Here is a 13426-nt window from a genome sequence, read left to right as displayed (position 1 = left end):
ACGTGGCCGCTGGATAGACTGGTGCTCTTCCATTGGCCCTTCGTCGTCCAATGCCTCTATTTGGCGCACCTTCCATGTCATGTAAAGCGGTCGACGCCCTCAGAACACACAGCCTGCGCGCTGTTAGCATCTGGCCAGACACGAGCAGCATTCGCCCAGATGGTCACCTACACCTTTTTTCCTGCTTTGGGCACAGCACCGCCTCCTTTCATTGTTCAAAACAGCCTTCCCATGGACGCAGGAACGCCGCCTACGCTCGCCGAAATCGATGGCATACAAACTGCCTTCACTATGGCGGAATTTGTAGCGGCCATAACCCTGTCGAAGCTGCGGGCAAGGCATCCCGTATGGACATAATAAAAATACGGGAGGCAAGGTTCTCTATATGCTGTTAGAGGCCATAAACGACGCTTGGGCTACAGGAGCCATTCCTTATTCTTGGCGCTATGATGAAATGACCCCTATTCCCAAACCCGGTAAGCTCCCGGACAATGTCGCTTAAATGCGCCCAATAGCGCTAACCTCAATGTTAGGCAAGCTGAGGGAGCGTATGCTCGCGACACGTATTACTTGGTGGCTCGAGCGATACTCCTGGTACGATCCTGACCAAATCGAGTTCCGTCCACATCTGGGCACTGAGGATAGTCTTGAGTACCTTTCTTTTATGGTTGACATCGGAGGCTGCTGCCGAATAATTCGCACTATTCTGGCAATGTACATTCGCAAAGCGTATGACCATGTGAGTCACGAAGCATTTGTTCGAATTCTGCATTGGCCTCAGTTCCCTAGCTGTGTCTGCTCGTTCGTCGAAGTTTTCCTGCAGGCTCGTACCTTCTCCATTCGCCTGGCTGACCACGCAGCAGGTGAGTTCATCGCACATAGCGGTGCCCCACAAGGATCTGTGCTCGCACCGGTCTTTTTGAACATCGCCCTCATTTCTCTAGCTTGGAAGCCAGCAACGACACATAATGCGCAATACATAATGTATGCGGATAACATCACCGTTTGTTCAGTTCGTCCTTGAACTTAAACACACAACTGGTGTGCTCAGATAGGGCTTAACATTTCGAAGGACTAGACACGTACATACCAGTAGCGAACAAGTATGGGCGCCGTGTACTGGCACTCCGGCCTATTCAGTTAAATCTGGATCAGCAGCCACTACACGAGGCTTCAACTATCCGTGTACTCGGCCTTCTGGATGCTTCCGGATCTGCGGGAACATGGGTCAAGAAGGCAAAGCAACAGGCCGCGGAAACGATACAGTGGATACGTCGTATTGCGAAGAAATCTGGTAAAGCGCGCACCGACATGGCTCGCCTTCTTGTCCATTCCGTACTGCAACCACGACTCGTCTACAGTGTCAAGTTTCAAAACTTCACGAAGACAGAATGGACTCGCCTTGAGGCCAATAATCACGAAGCTATGTGGGCCATAACGGGACTACCACGTCTCACTCCGCTGCCAGCCCTACAGACCGGGTCACATCTCAACAATCTCGACGAACTGGTACCAACGTCGATGAGAGTGCGCCCTTAAGCCGTCGAAGTTATGCTCGGCTGCTGCACTGGCCCTATACATGTGACATGAAATAGACAATCCAGCTTCTATGACACTCGAAGTAGGTCCGCGGAATAGGGTAGCATTAAGTGACAATATGCCTATTGGTCGGATGCATAGCACGGTTCCTCGCCAGGCGAACGCTCAAGTGCAAGCTTTCGAAGAGAAAAATAACGACCGATAACATTCAAGTATGTTCCAATCATGCAGGCGCGTCTTGCGCTGAGCGATAACTTCAAGTTATTAGTGGGTGAAATGCAGTCCCCGAGAAGAGAATAAATAAGTACACGTGTCAATAGCGCCCGAGCGTCGACCGCGCAGCGTGTTCGAAGTCTTTTAGCGGCGAGGGCCACTGCTAAAGCGAACAGAACAGCAGACTACATCTGACATGAATCTATCTGACATGAAGTATACGAGCAGCTACAACAGAAAAATATTAGCAGTAGTGGCCGATCAACGAATCAGAGAAATCGCGGCACGCTGCGCTCTTGTTCACGTGCACACTGGTATCTAAAGTGCCACATGATTCACTGTTGTTTTCGGCGTGCTAGGGAACAACAGCGTCGCGTGTCGCCATTTATCTGGTCAGGTGATCGGTTTCTTGGACTAATCTTGTTCCGCTGCAGCTGCACCTATGTTCCACATACTACCGTTGACTCATGCGGCCTTCCACGTGTGTGCTGATTTTTTAAAGGTTTTCTCTGAATGTTTTTCTTGCTACGCTGATAACGTTGATGGTGACACGTCCCCTAGGCCGGAGACTATTTTAGGTGGATAGATAACGTGCTCTCAATAAATCAGTTGTTAGTGCGCACGCAACTGTCTCACTTGTTTACTCGTGTCCTGTCCCACTACGCCGTTTGTTAAAAAAGATGAATCAGTAGCAGCTCGCCCAGCTGTCGACTATGCTTAGAATACATTAGAAGTGGAAATTACCCTGCACATTCGGGCATACTTTCCCCGATCCCGCGGCCCTTCGCCTCTACACAAGGCAGCTGAAACGCCGTGTGCTTGATGTTTGCGTGATGTTATAAAAATTTGCAAGAGCATACGCATGTACATGGTATGCAGAAAAACGCCATCTGTATTACACGCACTCGAACGATTCGTCTGGCGTTCTCGTGCGACGCACCGGATGTAACTTGTTTTTCATGAAAAAAGAAGTTCCTTCTACTGCATCGTACGAGAATAGTCTGAACGCCGACAGCTACCGCGAGTCTGTCCCCGCCCACAACTGTACAGGCACTGGCGCCAGGTAGACTCACCGGTTTTTTAATGCTGCATCATGCCAGATGCATTAACCAGCCGCGCAGATGAAAATAAAGATGGCTGTGATGAATATAAAAGAACGCATTGAGCATGCGCCTTCTTCATTGCGCCTTCCTCATCGTCAAAGGAGACATCAACGCACGACAGCTTTGTAGGCAGCTTTCACCGTGTCCGCGGTGTACCCGAGGTGTCTCGTCCCGTAAAAGGTATAGGCAAGCGAGTTCGTGCAGAGAGACCACAGATTTGGTGCTGAGTTCGCTGAAACAGGGTCGCATTCACCGGACGACAGTCTAACCTGTCCTTACTATATACAAGGATAGACAAGGGAGCAGCTCTGCATCCAGACATGAAGTTCTTGCAGTTGGTTGCCGTCTTCGGCTTTATTTGCCTGGCTGTCACCACAGCAAAACCTTATGGTGAGTTTTCTGGTTCGGTTAATCCCTGCGTTGACCCTCTTTCTTCGTTTAGTTAGGTATTCTCAGACTTCTTTTTTTCTCAGAATCTTAGCCCTACGGCACAGATGCTTGTTTAAATAAAAGCATGAATTCGCTCCTCATGCTTAAATTTCAATAGTGGCTTAGCCAACATGTCGTCCATATGCCGACACATTTATCAGTGTTTAATTTGTTCTTAGCTTGGCATCTCTGAGAATCTTTCTCCCGAGCATCAAGCATTCCTGGGCGAAGCATTACCAGGTGATGAATGCCTACTGTAGAAGCTGGAGCTGCACACTTTGTAAAGTTAACTGGGTCTTCAACTGTTGAGTACCATGCCAAGGTGAAGCTTTAGCGAAGCATAACCGAGAAGTAAGATTGGGAGAGAGGAATGAACGCAAAGATAAGTGCCATCTGTGAGCGAATAAAGTGCTGACTTCAATGCACTCTGTAAGTGGTTTACTCAAGAAGCCATTACAAACTTATAAAAAGGCCGTAGGTACGTATAAATGCAAAGGGGCATCTTGATGCCCGATCATTCGCTCGCCCGCAGATAGGCATTTACTAAGTCCCTCAGTTTTCCGCCGTTCCAAACCCGCCGTGGTTGCTCAGTGGCTGTGGTGTTGGGCTGCTGAGCACGAGGTCGCGGGATCGAATCCCGGCCACGGGATCAAATCCCGGCCACGGTGGCCGCATTTTGATGCAGGCAAAATGCGAAAACGCCCGTGTACCTAGATTTAGGTGCACGTTAAAGAACCCCAGGTGTCCAAATTTCCGGAGTCCCCCACTACGGCGTGCCTCATAATCAGATCGTTGTTTTGGCACGTAAAATCCCATAATCTATTTTTTTCCGTCGTTCCAAGACTCTGCTAAATTAGTCATTACGGCACATCGGACTTTGTTCATTTTTCTTGTATAGCTTTTGATGGACATGACATTATAATACATTCTTTAATATGTAGCCTCACCTCTTTAATTTTTCTGCAACTTCACTGCTACAACATAACTACTGCTTCAGGAGCGTAAAAATATTTAAGCGTTCATTTCACTTCGCCACATCACTAAGTTTTTTAATTTTTTCTGACTGAATGTTGTGCCCAAAGGCCCTTTCTTTATTTTACAGAGGGCTTCGTATAATCACGAACTTGGTGCTACCACCCATTCTATTTTTGTTCAAATCCGATTTTTAAATAGCCTACGGGAGAAAGTGTTGTTCCGCCTGTTTAGGTGGATTTTGGAAGAAGCTGGAATTATACGTGCATAAGAAATCGTTATGTCTAGGCATCCAGTTGTAATGATTTGCTTAGCACGCTTATCAAAATTGCGAAACTGCGTTGAAAAACTCCTAAGTCTACCACCACTCTTGACATATCCGGCCCCCAAATCTGCTAAAAGGTACATTGCCGTAGCAAAATTGGAATTAATATCGCCCAAAATTGGTACAGGGTGGCTTCTGAGAAATGGTCAACTGGAACGCCGATGTATGAGGCTGCACATTTTAAGGACGTAACTCTAACATGTCGTTTATGGCATGGAGTAGAATTAAACAATGCCTACTCCTTCTGCAGCGGCCAAAAGTCACGAATGTGAACTTTGTGAGCGCGAAGAAATAACTGCGTACCGTCTCTGTGATTGTACTCGTTTCAGTGGTCCAACAAAGCGTTCTGTACAATGTTCGACAAGCTTGACAACGATCCTGTTACGGAAAAGATAATTCTTGTACCTTGGTCCCAGCTGACATCGGCCCGAGTTGCTCTGAAAGTACTAGTGTGTTTTGCAACACCACCGGAACTGAACAAAAAAAAAACTGTAGTCGTTGTCAGTTGCGTTCCCCGCGCTTGTTCAGATGAACTTTGTTCTTATTTTGTCTTCTGTTCTGGCCTTTGCCCTTCCCCCTGAGCAGAGTAGCCAACCGGACAGTTAATCTGGGGCCGTATTTTGTAACGCTTCGGTTTTCGAAGGATTCGGTTTGCGTGCAGTGATTGGTCGCCGCCTGGGTGACGCCATCGCCTCAGGGCGCGAACGCATTTTTTGATGACGTCACGCATATGTCAGTCACGCGGAAACCGAATTTGTCGTCTGCTACGATGCGACGCAGCGCGCGCTGCTTCGGTCTGATCCGAAGCGCGGTGTGCCGTGTGCAGAGCCTGTGCGTGCCGTGTGCACGGGTGAGATCGCGGCACTCGGAGCAAAATGACGGCGTGTGCGGTGCCTGTGGCGCCTGTTATCGTGCTTTTAGCGAGCCTCCGTGATAGACAACGACAACCTCGACGTCGACAAGACCCCTTTTAGATGACAGACGAGGGATATCGGCGACAATTCAGATTCTCAAAAGAGACAGCGCTCCGACTGTGTGAGGAACTTGAGTGTGTATTTTGGCCGCAACGCAACGTTAGCGTACGACGTCCCACCTAGCGGCATAAATGGGTCAACCGAAGTAAACAAAATTCGTTAAGTCACTCACCGCCAGTACAACTCACACACGTTTCATGATGAAAAACGTAAACCTCATCAATACCATGAACAAATTATTTTTATTTACCAAGAAGCGCTCGTAAATTGCTATATTTTTACTCGGTTTGTGACGTTCACTGCCACAAAAAGAAACCTTCGCGTCGATTGGTCTCTGTCCTTTCACTTGTTTTCATTACGTCAACGGACCGCCCCAATGTGACGCCACCGCCAAACCGAATCCTTCGAAAACCGAAGCGTTACAGAATACGGCCCCGTGGTTAAATTCTTTGCCTTTTATAACTTATTTCTATAGCACCAGTTTAGAGATCTCAGGACAGAGATCTCTAAACTGGTGCTAGTCTTAGTACTCCTGGAACAGTGTGTGATTATTCGAAATTTACAATAGCCGTGCAATAGTCCGCGCTATTTGACTCGTATTGGGTTCGAGAATTCACTGTTTGAAATTGTCAAATATTCTTTTCGGTTCGCATGTGAGGAAGAACATCACTTACTGGTGTCTCTCGAGAGAAAGATGGATACAAATGAGGACTCTTCCGTGTGATTTGGCTGCATGAGAGTTGCGGCTACTGTACATAGGGTCGTTTACTGACTGAACGCTCGGCTCACATGACCTTCGATCAATAACATCCAGTCATTCAAGGACAATGCTTCAGATTTAGGCAGCCTATACGCGAATTTGTTGTCTCGATTTGTTATTTGACCAGTCTCATCGAATTTGGATCTCAAACCAATATGTTCGTGCGATGCTCTGGTATCACATTTTTCTCCCACTACGGACAAAACACTGAACTTGCATCTGGTGACGTGCTGTTCCCTTGTTTCGGGGATGTCATTGACATGGTGGGCCAGATGTTTATGTTTAGGCACCACACAGGTCAAAATTCCAATCATGCCTAAACATATACATATACAGAGGTTTTAAATGCGAAAAGCAGTATCCGACTATAAGGCCCGCCGTAGTGTGGGACTCCGGAAATTTTTACCACCTGAGGCGATCTTTAATGTATCCCTATTCACGGCCCACGCGCGTGTTCGCATTTCGCCCCAATCAGAAAGCGACCGCCAATGCCGGGATTTCATCCGGAGTCATTTCATCCGGAGGGCAGTGCCATAGCCGCTAAGCCACCGCGGCGGGTTATTTTAGCCATGCAATGTTTATGTTTGCGCTACACCTCTCACACGCAATGCCGGAATGCCGACAGAATTTCATGCAACTGCACACTCTGAGACGTTGACGCAGTAAGGTCACGTGGACGAGATCGATGTTCAATTGGCGTTTGTCGAGACGTGTGGCGAGGTGAGGTGTACGCAGACAGATGTATGTTCTACGTCATTTGACGTGTAACCGTTTTATAGGTAAGAGAGAAACCCCCGCTGAGGCTGCTGCCAAGACAGCCGCTGACGCAAAAGCAGCAGCAGACAAGACAGCAGCCGATGCCGCAGAAGCTGCAGCCAACACAGCCGCCGGCCGCGCAGCAGCAGCACCTAGGACGGAAGGAGCCCGTGGTAAGGAGCGACGTCACGGCTTTTGTTTGCTCTGTTTCGACTGCAGGCAGAACCCGCTGTGGTAGCCTAGTGGGCATGGCGTTCAAATGCTGAGCTCTAGCTCGCAACTTCCAACCAGGCCACGGCGACCGCATTTCGATGGTGCGGTGACAAGGAAAAAAAAGGAAAAAAAAGAAAAAAAAAGAAAACGCTAGAGCAGTTACATTTAGACATCCGCACATTTATGAACTAACAGTCCCGTTTTCATACAGAAATGAATTTTGTGTTTATATGAAACATTTCTTGCGTTGCCATCAATGTATTTGAAACTTCAAGGAGCTTCACTTCTTATTACATGTGATCAATAGTATGTCAAAACACCCCGTGTTGAGTAGAGAGCATAAATTATTGATTGCCAGCGAGTACTTGAAATTACATGGTGCTGTTATCCTAGTAGAAGTAGAAATGAAAACCATAACAAAAAATAAAACATATAATATTCATTGGACGTTATCGGGTTCATGTGGGCCTTTTATTAACAATGCGACGTTTTGGATTGTGAACACGGGTGCAATTGAGAGTATATTTTATTTTATTTTGTGATTGCATGTTTTAGTTCAATTTTGTTCTTTCTTCACAATACTGGTTTCCGTTAACACTGTACTGAGAACAGAATGTAATAATAGCCTTGAGCAAATAATCTGTAAGCAGTCAATTCGCAGGCAAATCCAATGGTATATAGATGAAAAAGAAAAATAAACGAAACAAAGCGAGAAAGAGTAACATTGTTTCGCGTATGACCCATTTGCTTTTATTCGCGTCTGCATCAATTTCGCAACTTGCCGTGTTTCAATTAGTGGCTTCCTTCGTAGACATCAGAACGCGGCCAAATTGCCACTACTCTGATTCTGAGTGCTGGAGCCACGTCACCTCATCCTAGAGGAGGGCAACCGAATACTCGAGACTATTGCATATCAGCAGTACATTGCTAGCGTAACTCATTACTGCACGATAATATGTTTCGTAAGGTAACGCTTGATTGGGCAGCACGGAGAGCAACATTTTGAAGCCGCATAAACGTGCCATTAGGGAGATATGAGTTACTTCCGTTCGTAACCCTTGCAGCAATGTGTGCGAGAAAATAATCGATGTTTTTTTAATACCTGCGTGGTCGATTTGCTACATCTGCTGGGCCTTGGTGACGGAAGAAAAAGCGCGAGCAGCCGTGTAGTTGCCCCAATTGTTGGAAGGAAAGCGAAGACGAACATCGGCAATGCTGGTGGTAACATCAGTAGTCCTGCTGGTGGTAACTGTAACGGGCTGCACCGCAGACACACGTAAGAGCTTCGAACTTAGCTCTGCTGTTTTGCTCTGACGGTGGCGTAAGGCATGTTTTCATAATGTTGTCGCCACTGTGCTCTGTGACGTAAGCGCGTGTACAGGCAAACGCTTTGGCAGATCTTATTTCACTGTTCTCAACACTCACTGTACCCTTGAACAGGAAAGCATTGCATTCTACTGACAATAATTCATGATGCAGGGAGTTGAAGGTTAATGAAAAGACTTGAAGACGTAGACCGCGCAAGAAACGATGGAACGAAAAACAATAGGCGTAATTTTAGGAGATAAGACGACAGCGGTAATGATTAGCGAGCAAACTGGGGTAGGCGATGCTCTAGTTGGCATTAAAAGGAAGAAATAGAACAGGGCAGGTGATGCAGTATGGAGCACCGATAACAGTTGCTCTATTGAGTGTTGCAGAAGGGACGCCAGGAGAGGAAAACGCATTCGAGGAGTACAAAGAATTAAGTGATGCGATGAAATTAGGAAATTTGCAGGCATAGGATGGGTTCAACTGAGGCAATGCAGGGGTAATTGGAAATCGCTGGCACAGGTCTTCGTCCTGCACTGGATATAACAATACGCTGCTGCTGATAATAATGCCACACTGCTCGTAGGCATACATCATCAAAAATGTCACCTAAGAGCAAACTTTACAGGCCCACCAATATTTTCGTGTGCAAAGTTTAGTCATGTAATGTTTATGTTTGTGCTACACCTCTTGTACGCCATGCCGGAATGCTGACAGAATTTCATGCAACTGCACACTCTGAGACGTTAACGGAGTAGTGACACGTGGACGACGTCGATGTCCAATTGGCGTTTGTCGACACGCGTGGCGAGTTGAGGTGTATCCATACAGGTGTACGTTCTACGTCATGTGACGTGTAACCGATTTCTAGGTAAGAGAGAAACCCCCGAGGAGGCCGCCGCCAAGACAGCCGCCGACGCAAAAGCAGCAGCAGACAAGACAGCAGCCGATGCCGCAGAAGCAGCAGCCAAGACAGCCGCCGACGCCGAGGCAGCAGCAAACAAGACAGCCGCCGACGCCGCCGCAGCAGCAGGCAGGAGTGCCTAGCAGCAGTCTAGGAGCCGCAGAAGCCTAGCAGCAGCAGGATCCTAGCAGCAGCGTAGCTGCAGCAGAAGCAAATGAACAATAAACGGGAGCGTCCGCAAAGCAACAAAAAACTTTGCTTAAAAGTTGAATTGCCTTTATTTCCATAAACATAAAATTTAATGAGGATTTAAAGAAAAGCGTGGCACACAGTAATTTGAGGGGCCTTAAAACCCATACTGAGGGTAGCAGCGGCTGGCACAGGGTCTGATTCAGGACCGAGCACACGAACAATACAATACAATACAATACAATACAATATAATACAATACAAGACATTGTTGGCTTGGAATGGTGCTAGCGAAAAGAAATGCAATATAAGAAAACACTACAAACTATAAAAGTCACGAACTGCACAGTTTACGCAAGAGCTACGGAAGCAGTAAAAAAAATGACGGAAGAAATTCAGTCATGTTGAAATATCGCTGAATAACTCATGCAAAAGCGAAACAGGAGAAGAAGTGACATGGATATTGTTGTGCATAAGTGTGTTTAACAGAGATGATGTAACATTTGAAAAGCATAGTTAATGCGAGGATGTGGCACATGCTAATGCACAAGTGATCATGTGCTGTATTCTGTTCTGTTTCTAGTTGCCTGCGTTAAGGACGTGATGTATGACTGGTTTTGCTTCTCGTCTTTACGATAGGATAACGACAGCCGGAAGTCTAACAGAGAGTGCAGCGTAACTTAAACTTTTTGAAGAGAGTTGCAGTATGAGCATCTAATCGAACATCACAAATAGTATATATGAATTACCTTTCGTTGAAGTAGGAATAATCAATTTCTTTCCACACGAGACAGCAGTAACGTATGTGCCTCAGGAAGGCAGCATTGTATAAGACAACTTTGACATTGCGTGGAAGCTGTGTTAAACTGAAAAGTATTCTAGCGACTTGCGCAACTTTTCCTGCAAGGAAGTCTATATGATCAGTCCTCCATCACATATGGCTATCAAAAAAAAAAGAACACCTAGCGTTTTCGCAGAGCGGACAAGTTCAGTTCTTGAAGAGCCTATTAAAATTTCCATATCTAAGTTCACACATTATTTTTTTCTTGAAATGAAATAGCTTAATTTTTGTCAATGTTAATTTATAAACCAGTGTCCTGTGACCATCTATATATTTTAACAAGGACAGAATTTGCGGTTAAATTTAGACGCAATATTGTTCGACGGAAATACCGTGGTAGTATCTTCTTCGTAGATTACATATTTTGGTTCACTATCCTTAAGAACAAGATCATTGACGTAGAGATTGAAAAAAGGGGTCCCAGTATGCTCCTATAGAAAACTCCAAATTTTATTCCTTGATCTGGGAGCAGATGTGATTATTTCAAAAATTTGGTTCCGCTGCTTTAAATAAGATTTGACCATATCTAAAAGTAATGCCACGAATACTGTAGTACTCTAGCTTCTTTAATAAAAGTTCATGCTTAATAGAGTTGACCGACTTACTGAAGTCGATTAGAATCCAGAGAATGAGCAGATGTAATTCAAAGTTTTTCAATGTCAATTCCTTTTATCCTTATAAGGAAAGCTGGGTTGACCTTCCCCTTGGGAAAACCCCGCAGGGGCGTCAGCGTCAGCAGGCGTTTGGTGTGTTGCGACACCACGGACCCGAGCACATGAAGGTTGGCCCCTCCCGCGTCTAATAGTGCGCGGCTTAGCCGTGTCCGGGGAAAAGGGGATCCTGGGGGTTGAGCCAATGCCGGGTGTTTGGACCTTTACGGCCCCTCGGCGGAGGCAACACACCCCTTTGGCCTCGGCTTCACGTAGACGGCACTCCCGGACTGACGCACCCGGGGGAAATCGGTAGTTTCCTTTTCCTATCCTTCTCTCCAATCTTCCTCTTTCTCTCTCACTTTAAATCTTTCCTGTCTCCTCCTCTCTTCCATTTTTTCTATGTTTCCTGGCGGCAAGGGTTGAGCCTGTGTATTATATCCTACCTTGGGTATATATATTAGGTTATAGTGGTGGCGTATAGCTGGCGTCTGCAGGTTTCTCGAAACCTGCCGCGTCCCCTTGTTGGGCTCGGAGGTGGGTGGCTAACACCGCCGTCGAATATCCAAGAAACTCTATGGAATCGTCATTCCCTCCCTTATCAGATCGCCGTCATAAAAGAGGGCGCACCGATGCATCATTTGAATTTACTTTCAGAAGCAATGTCCCAATGTTTGTAAAGTACTATGCGATCCACAGTTTAGGAAACACTTTCGCGAGGAAGCTTTCCCCATTTTGATGGCAAAGATTCTAACACAAAAACTCGGACCAACCTACAAAACATCAAAGATGTCTAATGGAGATATACTCCCCCCCGCAGGGGCGTCTGCGTGAGCAGGCGTTTGGTGAGTTGCGACACCACGTACCTGAGCACATGGGGGTTGGACCCTACCGCGTGTAGCCGTGCGCGGCTAGCCGTGTCCTGGGGAAAGGGGGATCCTGGGGGTTGAGCCGATGCCGGGTTGATCGGACCCTTAGGCCCCCGGCTGAGGCAACACACCTCTTTGGCCTCTGCTTCACATAGACGGCACCCCGGACTGACCCACCCGGGGGAAATCGGGTGGTCGCCTTTTCCTGTCCCCCTCTCCGATCTTTTTCTTCTCTATTTTTCTGTCCTCACTGTCCTGTCACCTTCTCTTCTGTTACTTCCAACTTTCCATAGGCGGCTTGGGTTAACCTGTGTAGGTGCCCTCTCTAGGGTTTTATATGAGGTTATAGCAGCAATGTACGGCTGGCGCCTGCAGCCTTACACGTGAAGTGCTGTAGTCCCCTTGTTGGCTCCGTGGTGGGGGCTGCCATTGCTGCGAACAACACAAAAATTGTTATGGGACGCCGCTTTCCTCGACTTCTTGATCGTCTCCCTCAGAAGAGGGGACGCACCGATGAGTTTCGAATTTGTTCACCCGGCCTAAAGACATCTTCCCCGATATCAAGTCGTACATAGTGAGAGAACGGAAAGACTAGCAAGAACCATATCCCCATTTGTAGTTGCGAAAACCTTGACGAAACCCGCTAGGCTCTGGCTATAAGTCACCAAAATGCCAAGCGGGGACCTTGTGCTTGAGCTACGTGATAAGGAACAACACACAGACTCGCAAGCTTGTGACTTTTGGTGATGTCCCAGTTACTGTTTCACCGCATCGCTCCATGAACACAGTACGCGGGGTAGTATCCGAAGCAGACGTCATCGACCTATCTGAAACCGAGTTGTGGAAGGTTGGAAGGAGCAACACGTCATGAATGTGCAGCGCATCGTTATGAGACGGGACAAAAAGAAATCCCCACGAAACATCTGATACTTACCTTTGAATTGAGCGAATTGCCACAAAGCATCGAAACAGGCTACACAAAAATAGCAGTAAGACCATATATCCCAAATCCTAGACGATGCTACCAATGCCAAGATTCGGCCATGGCTCGCAGAGCTGCCGTGGTCGACTCACCTGTGCCAAGTGTGGAGTAAGGCTATGCCTCAGACAATTGCGAGGCTACACCTCACTGCGTAAATTGCGATGGTGACCATCCAGCGTACTCCCGGTCTTGTCCAAGCTGGAAAAAAGAGAAAGAAATTCTAACACGGAAAGTCTGAAAACATATCGTTCAGGAAGCACGCAAAAGGTGCTCACCATTCCACACGACCACTTACGCTGATGCAGCGCGTCAAGGGGCAGCGTTCGCAGCGGCTACTGCCACCAGCCCACCCGCGCGCAGCGAGCGTCGCTTGTGGCTCCTGCCCCCAGGGTGGAA

The 13426-nt window shown here is 47.2% G+C and overlaps 1 protein-coding gene across 1 annotated transcript in view; it reads left to right on the top strand.

The window, feature by feature from the left end:
* The window catches only part of LOC119453576 (neurofilament heavy polypeptide-like), a 512698-nt gene that overhangs the window by 487455 nt on the left and 11817 nt on the right, over positions 1-13426 (top strand). The window contains exons 15-16 of the mRNA XM_049667992.1: positions 7095-7244; positions 9467-9634. Coding sequence (XP_049523949.1) covers positions 7095-7244; positions 9467-9634 — 318 coding nt within the window. The remainder of the gene's footprint in view (positions 1-7094; positions 7245-9466; positions 9635-13426) is intronic.

The sequence above is a fragment of the Dermacentor silvarum genome, chromosome 5 (assembly GCF_013339745.2).
Source record: "Dermacentor silvarum isolate Dsil-2018 chromosome 5, BIME_Dsil_1.4, whole genome shotgun sequence".
Lineage (NCBI taxonomy): Eukaryota > Metazoa > Arthropoda > Arachnida > Ixodida > Ixodidae > Dermacentor > Dermacentor silvarum.
Note: the sequence above shows the minus strand (reverse complement) of the source record. Positions and strands in the feature narration are given on the sequence as shown.